Genomic DNA, 16,955 nt, shown 5'->3' on the forward strand with positions numbered 1-16,955 from the left:
TGCCTCACTCTGCAGTTGTTGATGTTCAACTATCAATCGATTACCAACTACTGCACTCCAATTTGCAGTAGGTTGTGGCATGGGTGGGAAGTCAATTAAACTTTTGCCTGATTCATGAGCATTTGATTCAAAAGATGGAGACCATAATCTTCAATTTGAGCCTCAGTTGGTTTAGAAATGACAAACAATGTACAAATCTTATGTGCAAGATCATCACATATATGCGTTGAAAATTGATTCCATAATGCATATGGATTTAGTGGAGAGCACTGAGTGAGAATAATACTAAACAATCTTCTCAATTGATATCCAGTTTTTATGACTACAGCCTCTTTCAAGCATTGTATCCATTCTTCATCATCTTCTAAAAGCCCCCTTGCAATACATGCTAATTTAAATATATCATGCACAACATTATCGACTGTGCGTAAAGACTGAAACGACTTTGGTCCTTTGACAACAGTTAGTAACAAACGTAGATAAAATCTTTCACCACAATTAGGGCTAGCAAAGTACATTCTACCAATTGCATAACCCCTTTCTCTTGATTTCCATCTCTTTTCTGACTTGAGCCAGACAAAATGTTGTGGAAATTCTTGATAAGTGAATGGACATTCATCTTCACTGGCAGCACAATATGTAAAGAAGCCAGTAAGAGTTGACATTTGTTGACCAGCTCTAGATTGAATCGTTTGTAATGACTCTTCTGGGTAAAAAACAACACGATGCATTCCAGGTAAATGAAGTGCCAATCGTACAACTGTTGGCATCTCCGCATGCAAAGGATGACCAAATATTCGCCAAGCAGCTTCTGGAGGTCCAATATACCTTGCATCGAGATATTGTTGAATCTCATTTATCATTCCTAACACCATCGTTGTACGATCATAACCCTTATAAATGTACTTATGTATATACTTGACACATCTCATTCCGGCACAAACTTCCACATTTATATGACAGTTGAAAAGTTTTGAAAGATATGCATTGTATGGTACGACATCCCTGTTATCAACTTCTTGCCCTCTTACAGTATGTACTTGACCATTATTGCGACGACGATAGATAGGGTACCCATCTTGATCCATAGTTGTTGTTTCTGTGAAAGCTCGAGGGTATCTCTTAGTGCATCTACCATTTTCCATACATGGTGCTTGCAGATTTCGAGCACCACATGGTCCATGTACCATACAACATTTGATAGTTTCAAAAAGCATTGGATCGTCTTTTGGGTCTGGAAATTCTGCACACACCAATTTGTCTACTTGAGCACATGTCCGAATTTTGTCTGGGCCCTTGAGAAATAAAAGTGCATGCATATGAGGGAGGCCTCGTTTTTGAAATTCAATTGTAAAAACATGTGCAACTTTATTTCCAAACACTTTATTTGTTTCTATCTCCTTCATCAAACATTTTCTCTTCAACTCAAAAACACGGGCAATTAAATCAGGACGATCAATAGGTTTTTGATATGGTAATAATGCTGAAGTAATTTCTGGCCAATTGGGATTTGCAGTCATGGTAAGAAAAATACCTGGGTGTTGGTTGTATCGTGTGATAGCCATTGAATCTTGAAAGATTTCAAACATATGTCTAGGACTACCAGTAAATGAAGATGGCAAAACAAACCTTTGACCAATTTGTCCAGGTCGCACATAATCTGGATCCATATCTGACAACTCTTGGTAAAGCTCAGCCCGAAGTTTCCCTTGATTAAGCTTGTAGTATGTCAATCGATTTTGCTCAGTTGCAGCCCAAGCATCTACCAAAAACTCTTGAAATAGTTTCCCACCTCTCAAAATTGTTGAATACTCTGTGGGTCGTTCAAACAAACGATAACTATAAAAATTCATTTGAGTAAGTCGACCAATTGAAGGTCGATCATACTGAACATTCCACAATTTCAACTCAGGTTCCCATCCAAGCTCACCATATGGAAATAATAGAACATAATGTAATGGCAAGTATGCTGGGTGACATTCATTAATTTGCATCAACTCATTATTTCCTCGGAAATGTAAAATAATATCTCTCATTCCATTTACCTCTGTTCCATCACCTGGTATTACAATTGCAATCTCATCTGTAGTTGGTAGGTTATACCGACGTCGATCAGTTGTTGAACTGTAATGAAGATGAGCAGGTAGATTGTGTCCTGCCGAGTCTAATTGATGTAAAATGGCATGAGCCTGGCGATATTTATCTACAAATGCATTGACTTGCAACAAACTATCCTGAATAGTTTTGAGAACATCCCTTCTCAAGTTAGGATTTCTACGATTACGAATTTCTAAAGCTGAATAAGGGTCATAGATATACAGCTGAGCATAACTCGCATCCTGCCCTGGATGTGGTTGTAGTGATCCTGTTCGATGTCGCAATTCCCCATGAATTGTGAATGATGTGGGGCCCCTTCCACTGAGTACTCTAGGATCCAATGTAGCACCAAGACTCGTAAAAGCATTGGCTGCATTGTACACTCGAGTATAACTTCGAAAGGATTTTGATTGATCATTATTCCCATCATACAATGCCTGAAGTGGTGGAGGGGGTGTAATAAGTAAAGGTAGCCTAATCTTCCCTTCCAAACAGCAAGTTCCGAATAAGGGACGCTTTATAGATGATTTTGTCAATTTTTCATCCATCCAATGTAAGGCTGAACAATAAGGACATAATACATCCATCTTGCCAAGATAATGGCGGCAAGAATCTTTGTGTGCCCGGGCGCCAATTGATATACTCGTAGGTAGATCTTCTAATTCATCATCAGTACATAGATCTTGTTGAAGAAATCGATTTATAGGAGTAGACCTACAAATATTTGTGTATAAATAAAATTCTGTAAAACAAAACGGTATGAGTAAAAGTATGTATTGAAGATGTGAGGATCTGAAGATGTGCTTGAAGAAATCGATTTATAGGAGTAGACACAGTAATTTACCGATTCCTTTGTGAATTTGAAGATGTGCTTGGCATAGAAAACGAACATGTCTGATGATAGGTAACCATTGTTCGTTTTTGTGCCGACTGAGAATCTTCAGTTATTGTTTCCCACTCCAAGTGAGTGCGATCGCGACGAATTGGTGTTAAAGAACGTTGTCTTATTTGAACACATTCTTCTAATCCCTCTTGCTCTCGTTGCAAGCATTGAAATTCAATTTTTTCACGCTCTCGCCGTGCCCGTTGGGCCAATGCAGCTTTTGATATTATATTATCATTTTGTGCCTAAAAAGAAAATATTTTATCATTGAAGCAAACAATGTGAATATTTTGTGTTTAAAATGAAACTATCTTCTTATTTCTTCCCTTTCTCTTAATTTTGTTTTATATTTTATTTGTTTTATACCTTTAATAGTGTTATCTTTATTTCTTTTTTTCTTATTTCTTCCCTTTCTATCTTCTTATTTCTTCACTTTCCCTTTCCCTTTCTTTGTTTTCTATTTTGTATATTAAATAAGAATTAAAAACCTATCTTATTTAGTTTCTCCTTTCTTTATATATTTTTTCTTTATTTCTTCGTTTCTTTTTTCCTATTCTCTTTATATAAGTAGCAACTTATGGATGGTACATTATAAATGCACATGTATCCATGCAAAATAAGAATAAATAAATTTGAAAAATACATACAAATAATAGCAAGTTACAGGAAAAAATATTACAATCATTCTACAAAAACAACATAAAACAATAAATTCATTTTACACACTCATATATTTTAACTATCAAAATTTTGATTAGTTTTGCATCATATTTTTAAAAAAGAATATATACCACTTGACATGCATTTGTCATTCTCTTGCCGGAAGGAGCCATCTTTTCTTTTCCTTTAGACATTGGGTTGACCTTTTCTTTATCTTTTGCCTAACAAATATAAATAAAATATTGAAAAGATTAAAAAAAATCTTATATAATCTTATATAAATAAAATACATACAATGTTTGACTTGATTTTGTACTTACCGCACGAACACGGATAACGTTAAAGTCGTGCTCATCACGGATGACCACACCAACATTTCTACATGGAGTTGTAGGAGGAGGCCTACAGAAATAGATTGTGAACAAATTAAAATCTATATAATAAAGTGGTAATAGTAAGAGTAAAAAATTCAAAATTGTCTTGGGTAAAAGATTCTTTTTCTTTTTACCAATTTGGTGTTAAAGAAGGTTGTCTTGGGTTAATACATTCCTTCGATCTTTCTCTTTCTCGTTCTCGTCGCAGGCGTTGTCCTAATTGGTATGCAGAACATGGCTTTTGATTTTTTTCACGTTCTCGCCGTGCACGTTGGGCCAATGCAGCTTTTGATAACACATTCTCATTGTGTGCCTAAAATGAGAATATTATATAAGAATGTGCATAAAATGTGAAGATTAACTAACTTGCTTCCCTTTCATCATGTAATTTTTCTTTCTTTTAACTAACTTTTCCTCTTCACTCGGTTAAGTTGTTAGTCATATAAGAACCAATGCATGTATTTATGAAATTTAAAAAGGAAGGGAAAAATAATTTGAAAACACAAAACTGCAAACTCACTATGCACGCACTTATTGATTTTAAGACACTACCCATCTCTTTACAAAATGTACGTTGAAAAGGTAAATATTAAATCATTGGGTACGTAAAATGTGAATATTAGCATGTAATGTCTTGTACTTTCCTTTTCTCTCTTCTTGTTGTTTCTGTTGTATTAAAATGCATTTTTGTCTTTTTCTTCTTTCCTTAAGAACTTCTTATAAGAAAAATAAAAATTAAAAAAAATTATATTATGTAGTTTCCTTTTCATCACATAATTGTTCTTTCTTCTTATTTTCCTTTTTCGTTTTCTTCTATTTTATTTTTATTATGCTATGTTGTAGATGCAACATATTGTCTCAATGCAACATATTTTTATCATACAAATAGACAAACATATTAAAAATTCAAATTAATGTTTATACAAATGCATTAGCATGTTGTACAAATGCTTACTTTAACATGCTTCAGAAAAACATTTCACATTCAATAAAAAGAATTGAATAAATTTTTGAAAAAGAAACTTTTGAAAAATGTACATAAAAAATAGTATATGACACTATGCAATTCCTAAAAAAATCTATATAATATTCGAAAAAGAAACTTTTAAAAATTGTTGAGAAACCATACCATGGGATGTGCATTTTCCTTTCCTTTGCCACAAGGAATAGCTTTTTTTGTTTCCTTTGATATTGCCTTGTCTTTTTCCTTTGCCTTTGCCTGTAAAAAATAAGTAGAATATATTTATAAATTATTTTTAAAATGATAAGAAAATACATGTCCAATGTTGAAGCGACTTTTAGGCTTACCTCATGAATGCGAATAGTATTAAGGTCACGCTTATTGCGAATAACAACATTAACATTTCTTTCTTAAAGAAATCGAACCTATACATACAAAAATTTTAGAATGATAAATAAAACTTTATACACATAAATAAGAAAATTAGTAAAGGGAGGTGATATTACGGTTCGGTGTAAGTCCCCATCCACCTATAAAGTATGAGGAAAAAAAATAATTAGAATAGTGATATTGTCCATAACTGTTGTACTTAAATTTATAAGAGAGGTACTTAAATTTATATGAAGAGAAAAAAGAAGAAAAAAAACTTACTTGACCAAAAATAGTGATATTGTTCATAACTGTTGTACTTCAGCCTAAAAATGTTTGGTTATATAATTTTAGACACAAAGAAACAAAAAAATAGCAATAATAAAATTAGCAATTAGCAAAAAATTGGAAATGAAATGTTATTTAAATAAAATTCAAATAACATTTAAAATGAAATGTTATTTAAATGAAATGTTATTTAAAATTCGAATAATAAAATTCAAAATTTTATTTAAATAAATAACTACCAGGAATAGAAAATACTTAACGGGTTACAATCAAGAGGAAAAGAAATAAATAAAAATATAAACTTCTAAGAAAAAGAAAAAGGTCAACAGATATCAGAGGCACGTGCCTTCTCTGTTTAGAATGGTACAATTTTTTTTTTTTTTTATAACAAAATGTTAAATACATTTTTTTGGATTAAGTTAAATACTCGGTGAATTTGATTAAAAACAAAACGGATTATGTTAAATACTTGCGTTAAGTTAAATACTTGTAAGTTTAATACATTTTTTTTCATGAAGACAACTAAAGTAATACGCACACATATAAGGATTGACCAGAATTTTTAAAATACAACATAGAATATTATATTCCCTTTAAAAATAAAAATAAATAAACTCTCTTGCCATATTACGCATAAATGTTAAAATGCCAAGTCTTTCATATTTTTCTTTTAATTAGGAACTGTAGATATTCACAAAATAATTAAATGAAAAATATTTATCATCTGTACATTAGAATCACACAGCAAATAAATATTACATTTGAATGTTAAATAAATTTTTCTGAGTGTTAGTTTAATTTTTTTGTTGCAGGAAGATCAACTAAATAAATCACCCTTACTTTCTTTTTAAATAGCTCCAAACAAACAGTCCCTTCCCTCTCCCACTCTGTCTCTCTACATTCTTTGCGAAACCCATAATCAAACTCACATTTTCTGAGTCAACCCAGCATTTAGAATAGATGTTTTTTAACAATCACATTAAAATTAAAATGATAAATTAAAACTCGAGCACAATAATTGTCCGAATTTAAACTTTTCTCTTTCTTAACTGACTTCAATTTTATAGAGATGAAATTAAAACCAAAATTAACACCCATTATAATCATAAATATTTTGAAGTTCACCATTTATGATTTGGAAAGTCCAAACATAAATTTATGCCAAAAAAAAAAATTCACCACATAAGAAAGCCATTTTATAAGCAATAATGAATAATTATTTCATCAAGCAACTAAAATAATACACACATATGCATTGACCTGAATTTTTGAAATGCAACATATAATATTATACTCCCTTAAAAATGTGAAAAAAAAGGAACATAAATCTCTTGCCATATTACACATAAATGTTAAAATGCCAAGTCTTTCAAAAAAAAAATTAAATGAAAAAAAAACAATCACTTTCTTTTTAGAATCACACAACAAATATATTATATTTGAATGGTACAATTTTTATTTTTATTTTTTTTATAATAAAATGTTGAATACATTTTTGTGGGTTAAGTTAAATACTTGGTGAATTTGATTCAAAGCAAAACAAATAATGTTAAATACTTGTGTTAAGTTAAATACTTGTAAGTTTAATACATTTTTTTTCATAAAGACAACTAAAGTAATATACACATATATACATTCAACAGATTTTTTTGAAATACAACATAGAATACTATACTCCTTTAAAAAGGTGCCAAAAAAAGAAAAAAGAAAACATAAACTCTCTTGCCATATTACACATAAATGTTAAAATGCCAAGTCTTTGAAATTTTTCTTTTAATTAGGAGCTCTAGATATTAAAAAAAATTATGAAAAATATTTATCATCCTTTAAAAAGGTGCCAATATTTATCATCTTGCATACATGTGTGACCCACTAAATCATGGTTGATTGCATCTATTTTTGAAAAATAAAATTGAGCATGTAGAGTTCTTCAACTGAGCATTCCAGTGATTAGTGATGTGCTTGATGGTTTAGTAAGTTGAATAGAAATGAATAATGCCTTTTTGTCAGACAATCCTATGGGCGCCTAAGCCTAGGTTTTTATTTTGGAAGGAATAAATAAATAAAAGGGAGAATAGAAGCCCATATTACATCAAAAGATATCATTACATAACTAAGTAAAGGAGTCAGGACAACCAAACCATGATGGTTATGATTAGTAAATTACTTAACTTACTCTCTCTCTCTCTCTCTCTCTCTCTCTCTCTCTCTCTCTATGTTCATCAAATTTGAGTAAAAATTTGATTAAAAGTTTGATCTGATACGAATACTCCAATCGTTGCTCTCATGGTCTTCTTCAAATCTTTTCAAAAAAATTCCAAACTTATCCTAAAAACCATCTCCTATCTATACTATTTTTTATGAAAGAAAACCATCTCCTATCCATACTCTATTTTAAAATTTTATCAGAAAAGATTAAAAGTATTATTATTGGAGATTTGGTAAAAAGATTTGTTCATCCTTGATTTAGTGAAAATTTTGGATCTATTACGTTTTTCTTGTGTATAATAGCCAAATAATTTTGAGACCAACCTTATGTGTAAGGACCAAATTTGTGCTTAATAGTTCAAATAATTGACAGTAATTCTTTGATGAAAAAATAATTTCTGCTTAATGTTTTTTTTGATTAAAAAAATTGGCAATAATTCTAATTAAAAATTGACAGAAATTTGGTGATGAGAGACATTTCCTCAATGTTTAATAGTTCTGAGAGAAATTTGGTTCACAATAATTCTGGTTAATGTTTAATCAAAATTGATAGAAATTTGGTTGACATGATGTTTTTTAAATAATTAACAAACCAACTATTATACACAGTTGACAGTAAACACAATGTGTATAACCTTTTTTTTTTTTTAATAGCAAACCAATTTCTGTTTAATGTTTTTTTTATTAAAAAAATTGACAATAATTCTGATTAAAAATTGACAGAAATTTGGTGATGAGAGACACATTTCCTCAATGTTTAATAGTTATGAGAGAAGGCACTATGTTTAATCAAAATCGACAGAAGGCACGATGTAAATAATTTTAAGATTAAAAATATATTATTTTTTTTTTCTTAAATAACTTGTAACATTTTTGCTTGTATTACATGATCTACAAAACTCAAATAAATAACAACTCTCCCTAATGTTAATGCAAATTAAGAAATAAACATATAAGATTTTTAATGTTCACCAATACTGCAAATCAAAATATAAGAGCAAGTAAAAAAAAAATTATAAACCCTGACAGAATAATTTCTTAGTCGATGATTAAGTAAACCCTAAAAAAAATTGTAAACACCTAATAATTTCTTTGTTGATGATTAAGTAAACAAACAAACCAAATTTTTTAAAATTGAATTTATGCACAATTTGTATATACAGAATCTTTTTATATAATGCACCTAATATTAAAAAATCCAAGGCACTTAGATTCACAGATTCACATGATTTGTGAAGATCATCTATTTTTTTTGAGAGCACTGAATTTCATTTTAAATAACAAACATAGAAAAATCAAAGCACTCAGTAAAATATATCATCAAGTTTCTTTTGAATATGATATCTCAAACCAATAATTTTGAGTCATAAAAAAATCATCTCTAAAGCCAAAAGGGGGCTTGGATTCTCCACAACTTTTTTTTTTTTTCTTTTTGGAGTGTTGAACACATTCAAGAGGCTGAACTAAACCAAGCAAAAGGTCAAACCACTGAACTGAAGTATGCTCTCTCGTGCTGCACATTTTCATTAATTTCCTACCTAATTTTATATACAATTTTTTAAATTTTTTTGTGTAATAAATATAGATATATGAGTGGCATGGTTGTCACAAAAGTTTCATTCAATTTTATTGTTGTGGGATCTCTAGTGTCCAACATTGCAGTGGTGATTTAAAGGGATAGGCAACTTTTGTACTTATTTAGGATATCAAGTTAAAAAGAATCCCATATAGTGTATGTGTATATATAAGTATTTTGTTTTAGAAAATAAAATAGCAAATTGTATGATTGAATTCAAAATATAAAACGTAAAATAAATTTTAAAAAATAATAAAGTTAATATATTTTCCAAAAAAAGAAATAATAAATCATAATTACCCATATAACTAATTTAAAAAATGTCTTCAAATATGAAGTAGTTCAATAATTAGAAAAATGTCTTCAATAACATCAAGTAGTTCAATAACATGTCTTCAAATATGTGTCAATAACCTTTTTTGAAACCAATTTTCAAGTGTATAACACCAAGCTAATTTAAAAAATCCATTGAGCAGAATTTTTGGCGGAACCAAAATTTATGATTTTGGTGATAAACAGTTGACAGTAAACACATTGAGCAGAATTTGGTGATTTTGGTGATAAGAAATTCTGCTTTGAAAACACATTGTGCAGAATTCTTCTAATTGAGCAGAATTCTTTGAAAACAGAATTCTTTGAAAACAGTGGACAATTAAAATTCTTCTCAGTAAACACATTGAGTAGAATTCTTTGAAAACACAGTTGGCTCAATATCAAAGCAAAACAATAACAGAAGCTGCACCCAAACGTTACCAAAGCAATAAACTAACCGAGCAGCCGAGCTTTTTATTTTTTATGGCTCCAAGTTCCTGATTAACTAACCGAGCAGCCGAGCAAAGTTCCTGTTTCAAGTTCAAGTTCCTGATTTCAATTAAAAAATAAGTGATATTGTTGGGTGCAAGAAGATACATGGAGCCATGTGAAACTAAGTGAATAAAATAAATGAACATTCATACTTAAATAAATGAACATTCATACTTATATATATAAATGAACTTTCGCAACCATGTGAAACTAAGTAAATAAAATAAATGAACATTCATACTTAAAATAACATACATTTTTACTCATTAAAAATATATTATAAGAATTTAATATATTTCTATCATAAATATATTTTACTGAGTAGTCATTAAGTATAAATATTTTACTGAGTAGTCATTAGGTGCAAGGGGAACTTCACTCTGGATGATATATGCTAGTAGTCATTAAGTATAAATATTTTACATTGATGATATATGCTGTTAATGTGAATATTTTACATTGATGATAAGAAAATATATGTGAATATTTTCTTAATCATCAACTAAGAAAATATATGCTCGTATAAATATTTTCTTAATCATATTTTCTTAAAATGCTATTCTTAATCATTAAAATACTATGTGCCAAATATGTTTTTCAACTCACATTTTTCCAGATGTCATTGTGCCAAATATGTCACATTTTTCAACCTCTAACACCATTCTGCGAGGGGACCATTTTCAAAATAGAAAGTCACAGCGGTAAACATCATCATGTTTTTCAAAATATGTTTTTCAACCTCTAACACCTCTGTTTGAAGTTCTTAATCAACTAAGAAAATATTCTTAATCAATATTTTCTTAATCATAAACTAAAGCATCAGATTAACCAATCTACTATAATCTCAAGTCTGGAGTAAATGAAACGAAATGGTGGAGTCCTATCTTTTAATGATCAAAATATAAAAGTATTTAAATATATTATTGTATCCTATTTTGTATCCTATAAATTGTAAATTGTATCCTATTAATGATCAAAATCTCACCTCTGTTTGTAGAAAATTTTAAAATCTCAAGTATAAATTTTATGATATATTGTATGATAGAAAATTGTATCCTATAAATTGTATCCTATTAATGATCATAAATATATTTTATGATAGAAAATTGTATCCTATAAATTTTAAATTGTATCCTAAAAGTATTTAAATACTTTAATGATCAAATTTACTCTAGACTTGAGATTATAGTAGATTGGTTAATCTGATGCTTGAGAAAAAGCACTAATGCAAAAATTGAAGAATTGCTTCTGGTTGTTCAATCATTTAACAACCAGATTCCTCTGACAAAAATGAATTTCCCAGGTAACATAAATTTAACATTGATATTTCTAGAGAAATTCATGGAAGAGAAGCTACCATGAAAATGCACAGGAATACATTGACCCAATATAAACATAAACACAAACAGGGAAGAAATGAACAGTGAAGAATGATAATAAGATGCACCTGCAATAAGATCTAAAATACTCCAGCAGTTATATCAATATAGACAAATATTAAAATTAAAATACTCCAGCAGTTAAGAACCCAGAACAGAGCTGGAGCTGCTAATGTTAGATTTCAAGCTCCCTTGAAATCTAGCATATACGCTAGAAATTTTTCCCTTTAATCTCCCTCAGAACAGAGCTGGAGCATATATCAATATCATCCAGCATATATCAATATATCATCCAGCATATATCAATATCGATATCACAGACATTATTCTGAAGTTGGGATCCCAAAAATTCTCAAATACTGTACACTGAGAGAGTCACAGATGATGAGAATACAAAAGGAAGCATTATTGCACGTCAGAGGAGCATAAAAAGGCCCTACTAATGTTATTTTTTAAAATATTTTCAGACAATAAAAGGCCCAGAAAAGAGTTACATGGAAACACATTCTGCAGAATTTTCAAAAAAGCAGTGTGGGCCTAACCCATTCTGCAGAATTTTCATAGAAAAAAGACTATATCATCCAGTGGATCATCTATATCATTCAAAAGCTGATGAAGGCACACATCTATATCATTCAAAGGCTGATGAAGGCACACATCTATATCATTCAAATCATACAAACCCACCAGTGATCATCTATATCATACAAACCCATTTTCTGAAAAAGCTCAAAAGTATTTCTTATCCATACTTTTTCTGAAAAAACAAATGCAAATGAATCGGATATATGACAACACAAACTTCTATTATTTCCATTTGTATCACAACACAAACTTCTATTATTTCCTTCTTTTTTTTTTTCCCCCCGAAGGCAAATGAAACTTCTATTATGAAATGCTATCATCAAATTATGACATAGAATATATACAATATATACAATTTATCATCAAATGCTATCATCAAATGCTATAACAATATATACAATACACACCTCACTATCTGCTTCTCTCAACTCTGCAGCAGTATTGATGACAGAGGGTATGGGAAAAAAATGGTATGGGAAGATCAACTCTGCAGCAGTATTTGATGACTGATGATCGACATACATCTGCTTCATTCACATTATATAAAAAAGTGTAGGAATGGGAAGATCAACTCTGCAGCAGCCAAGCCAAGCTTCACATCTCATCCGAGAGTAGGAATGGGAAGAAGACAGAGGGTATGGGGGAGACAAAGGGTATGGGGGAGATAGAAATGTGTTGGGCGGGAAATGCTTCTCTCCAACCATTGATCTCAACCATTGATATATATTTGGAATTGATCTCAACCATTGGATCAAAATGTATCTCACATACATTTTGATACATTTTTCAAAAAGCTTTGTGCCTTATTATATAGATATATAGGAACCCTAGGTTGTCTATACAATTTATAGTAGCAGTAGTAGTAGTAGCTGAGAAAGAGAGAGTCTGTGATTAGGGCCTATCATTAAGAAGAGAAAGAAAAAAAAAAGAAAAAAAAAAAGAAAAGAAAGAGAGACGGGGAGTTCTGAGAAAGAGAAATGCGAGGTACAGAGAAACAAAAGGGATGAGAGTTTTATTTTAGGGGTTTCATTAATTCTCCAACAATTTCTTTAATCTTCAAAAAGTAATGGTGAGTGCAAAACCCACTTTCCTTGACTTATGTTTATTTCGTTGTTTTATTTATTTATTTGATATTGGTTAGTACTTGCATGTAGATGGTGGATTGATTTCAACTATTGTGGTTAGTTTTGTATACAAGGTTTAGGGCTTTTATATATATTTATTTTATGGTTGTAATTACATTCATGAATATATGAAATTAAAATAAATTAAGAACCCATAAATGAATTTTGTATACTCCACCATGACTTAATGAATTGTTGTTTTATTCGAGTATTGGTGAGAAAAAGTGTATAAAAAAAAGTAAAGATTATGAGATTTATTTGAATGTCTTAGGCTCGGCATTATTATATTTGTTCTCATGAGTAGATGAAGGGTTGTGTATATATATATTGTTGCCTTGTTCTCAGGAGTAGACAAGTGCTTTAATTTACGAGAATACGTATATGCTAACCATCCGGAGAGTGTGAGTCAAACTCGGGACAATATCTCTGCGCAAATTTGGCTTTGGAGCATTGTTAGGTATACGGGAGACACATGGGATATATGTGTAGGCCGGAAGTGAAGGGCTAAGGTGGTGGAGTTAAGATACAAAGAATTAAATATGAATTTATTAGTATAGTTTAAATTATTTTGATTTGTACATCTCGAAAAATAGTAAACGATCTCTATAAATTACGAAATTTGGGCAGAGGCATGTATACGTAATTTTAGACAACTTTTATATTTTAGCTTTTTACTAAAAAGATCAATTAGAACTTGTAATCAAATGATCTTAGTTACAATAGTTGTTATTCATTTTAGCAATACAGACTTTAAATGTTGTTTTAACCTACAAAACGAGCTCATTTTCATTAATTTCCCGTAAAATAATGTAGAACATTATTCTAAACATTTTTCATGTTTTTAACTTTTCTAAAAAAAATCATCTTAGGACAATTTCTTTTTGTTTTCAGCTTCAAGTTTTTTAGTCGAATTCCGTCTAGGTTCTTCTATCAAGTTTTTCTCTCAACCTTTTCAGTTTTTACTAAATCCTTTCTCGCTGCCTTTTAGGAAATTTGATACTATACAACTTTTTTTTTTTTTTTGAGTTTTGATTAATTCGAATGATTTAAGAATGACACGGTACATTTTTTTATTCTCCTTCAGTAATTTATTTATAATTAAATTATATTAACTTTATTTTTTTGCAGAATGGTGGATCGTACTAACTTTTAACGCAGGACTGACCCATCATATTATTTTTATTTTTATTTTTTTATACTCAATTTATATTTAGTTGCGTACGGGCAAGAAACTAAATGCCACTATATCTCGGGAAACTACCTCTTTTGTGGAATTACTTGTCTTGTCTCATAACACGAATTAAATGTACTTTTATTTGTGTCTAGTAAACACATGAGTGTCAAATCTTGTACTCACACCAGTATACTTGTATATTAACTCGTACGATCACTTGGCATCTCAGATGCGTTATGTTTGAGTGCAACCAAGCTTTCTTTGTAGAATTAGTTGGGACTACGATGGTGATGAGAAATAACTATAATTGTAGGACGTGTCTCCTGAACTTCTTTTGCTTTGTTGAGATTAGGTTGATATTAGTTTATTTATTTAATTTGTTTTTATGACTTTAGTATTTTGATAATTTGACATTATGGGTTATTTTTTAAATTTACATTATTTAAGTTGTTTTAACTATTTGTTGTTATTTTAATGTTTGAGGAATTAGATAGTTATGAATTTATGATGGATGGTTTGGTTGGCATTTGTTAAATTTTTTTTTATCCCTTTTAATTTTTATGAGTATTGAAATTTACTTAAACCAGATTAAGACGAAAACATTTAGATTTTATTTCACCCTTAGAACTTGGATAACGGAATATTGATTGCGATTTAGTCCTAATTTAATATTTAATTGTCTAAATTTTGAGACGTGACATTTTACCTATTTTTGTATATTAATTTACACATTTTAATATATTTTATACATATTTTTTCGACACTAATCACAATACTAAGGGCTATTTTAAGGTATTTAGGTTCATTTAGAGTAGATTAGATGCATTAAAAATTTTAAAAACTATAATTATAATATATAAAAATTTACTGAAAACAAAAGACACGAAAAAGTAGAAAATAAAAATATTGATAATAAATCACACAATAATGAGGGGGTGTTTGAGAACGGACTAATACAATAAAAAAAAATTAAATATTCATTGTTATTTTCTCTATTTTTTTCAGTAAAAAGTTAAAAAATTATCTCCAAATATTTCACTTAATATTTTAATCAAAAAATTAAAGGATAAATTATAAATACACCCCTTGAGATTTACTTAAAATACGAATTGTTCCTCGTAGTTTGAAAAATTACAAATACTTCTTATCAGAATTTTTTATTTAACAGATAATTTTTTATTTAACTGAATTAACTGAAAAAATAAAATTTATAACTACTTATCTATACAATGATAACATTACATGAAATATTAATTGAAATAAATTTCTGACATTATTAAAAAAATATTAATTAATTTAATGATTTATTAAATAAATGTTTCATTTATTATAAAATTAAAATTTTCAATAAACAAAATGTAATTTTTGAAATCACATATGGACAAATCGCATTTTAAATATATCACAGTATTTGTATTATATCCATTAAAAAAAAAAAAAAGTCATTTAAAAAGTTACTTTCCAAACCCTAAATCAAGGCGAATTCCGGAATTCTGGCCACAACCACCCACCACGTGCATGATCTCCGCGTTACACTCCCTCCCGCCCCGTCTATAAATTCGAACCAAACCCATCAGCCATTTCCAAACCAGAAGAGACTCTTTTACCATACAAACACTCTTAACAACAAACAATGACTCTCAAATCCAAATCTATCCCCCTCCTCCTCACTCTCACTCTCCTGGTTCCATTTGTTCTCTCTGATGGCTCCGCCGCTTACGACGGCCGGAAGGAGGCGGCGGGGGCTGTGGGCGGTTGGTTGTTGATCAAGAACCTGAAGGCAGCGGAGGTGCAAGAGGTAGCGCAGTTTGCGGTGAGCGGGCACAACAAGCAGGCCAATGCGAAGTTGGTGTTAGAGAGAGTGGTTCGGGGCGAAACCAAGGTTGTTTCTGGCACGAATTACCGACTCGTCATCGCCGCTAAAGATGGTGGGCTTTCCAGCAAGTACGAAGCAATTGTTTGGGTTAAGCTTTGGGAGAATTATAGGAACCTTACTTCCTTCATAAAGTTGTAGGGTTAATGTGACCATCGTGGAGTTTTATGAAATGTGCTACATTGTAAAATCTGTACCCAAATTTTAATGATAATAAAAAGGAAACAAAAAAAAAAAATGGTGCTTGTTCCAGGTCTTCAGCAATGTTTATTTATTTACTTTTGTAATAATTGTTCTAGTAGAATATGTATTTAATTTGGACATATTTGTTTGGATGTAGTGAATTAGGCGAGATTATTCTAATCCTTTTTGCAATTTAGTTAATTAGTTTAAATTTCTCCTTATGCTATATTTGGTTGGAGAATTTGGAGAGACATTTGGAAAGGAAAACGGAAAAGGTAGGTGAAATGTGAATAAAACATGCCTATATTTCACCTAGTTTCACGCACATTTTCCCTTTCCCTTTCCAAATTTCTCTTCAAACCTCTCAACCAAACACAACATTAATCTCTCATTTTACATTTTACTCCATTATTGGGA

General features: G+C 30.2%; 2 protein-coding genes across 2 annotated transcripts; one reads left to right on the forward strand and one right to left on the reverse strand.

Annotated features, from left to right (window-relative positions):
- Positions 1-1,027: 1,027 nt before the first annotated feature.
- Positions 1,028-3,963, reverse strand: LOC145799570 (uncharacterized). Its single transcript, XM_082889165.1, has 4 exons — positions 3,772-3,963; positions 2,942-3,225; positions 1,656-2,811; positions 1,028-1,243 (listed from the first exon to the last, which is right to left on the reverse strand). The coding sequence occupies exons 1-4, from the start codon at positions 3,832-3,834 to the stop codon at positions 1,028-1,030; spliced, it is 1,719 nt and encodes a 572-aa protein (XP_082745291.1). The 5' UTR covers positions 3,835-3,963.
- A 12,152-nt stretch (positions 3,964-16,115) lies between these two features.
- LOC114288075 (cysteine proteinase inhibitor 1) lies at positions 16,116-16,496 on the forward strand. The gene has a single exon (XM_028231562.2). The coding sequence runs from the start codon at positions 16,116-16,118 to the stop codon at positions 16,494-16,496; it is 381 nt and encodes a 126-aa protein (XP_028087363.2).
- The last annotated feature ends 459 nt before the right edge of the window (positions 16,497-16,955 follow it).

The sequence above is a fragment of the Camellia sinensis genome, chromosome 9, assembly GCF_055761805.1.
Source record: "Camellia sinensis isolate YWXY chromosome 9, ASM5576180v1, whole genome shotgun sequence".
In the NCBI taxonomy this organism is placed as follows: Eukaryota; Viridiplantae; Streptophyta; class Magnoliopsida; order Ericales; family Theaceae; genus Camellia; species Camellia sinensis.

Bases quoted from the DNA above. Each gene is read 5' to 3' on its own strand.
- LOC145799570 (XM_082889165.1), bottom strand. From the start codon at position 3,834: ATGTCTAAAGGAAAAGAAAAGATGGCTCCTTCCGGCAAGAGAATGACA. The intron at 2,812-2,941 runs GTAAATTACTGT...AAATATTTGTAG, and splicing joins TCAAATTCACAAAGGAATCG to GTCTACTCCTATAAATCGAT. The intron at 1,244-1,655 runs GTGCGACCTGGA...TGGTGTGTGCAG, and splicing joins CAGATATGGATCCAGATTAT to AATTTCCAGACCCAAAAGAC.
- LOC114288075 (XM_028231562.2), top strand. From the start codon at position 16,116: ATGACTCTCAAATCCAAATCTATCCCCCTCCTCCTCACTCTCACTCTC.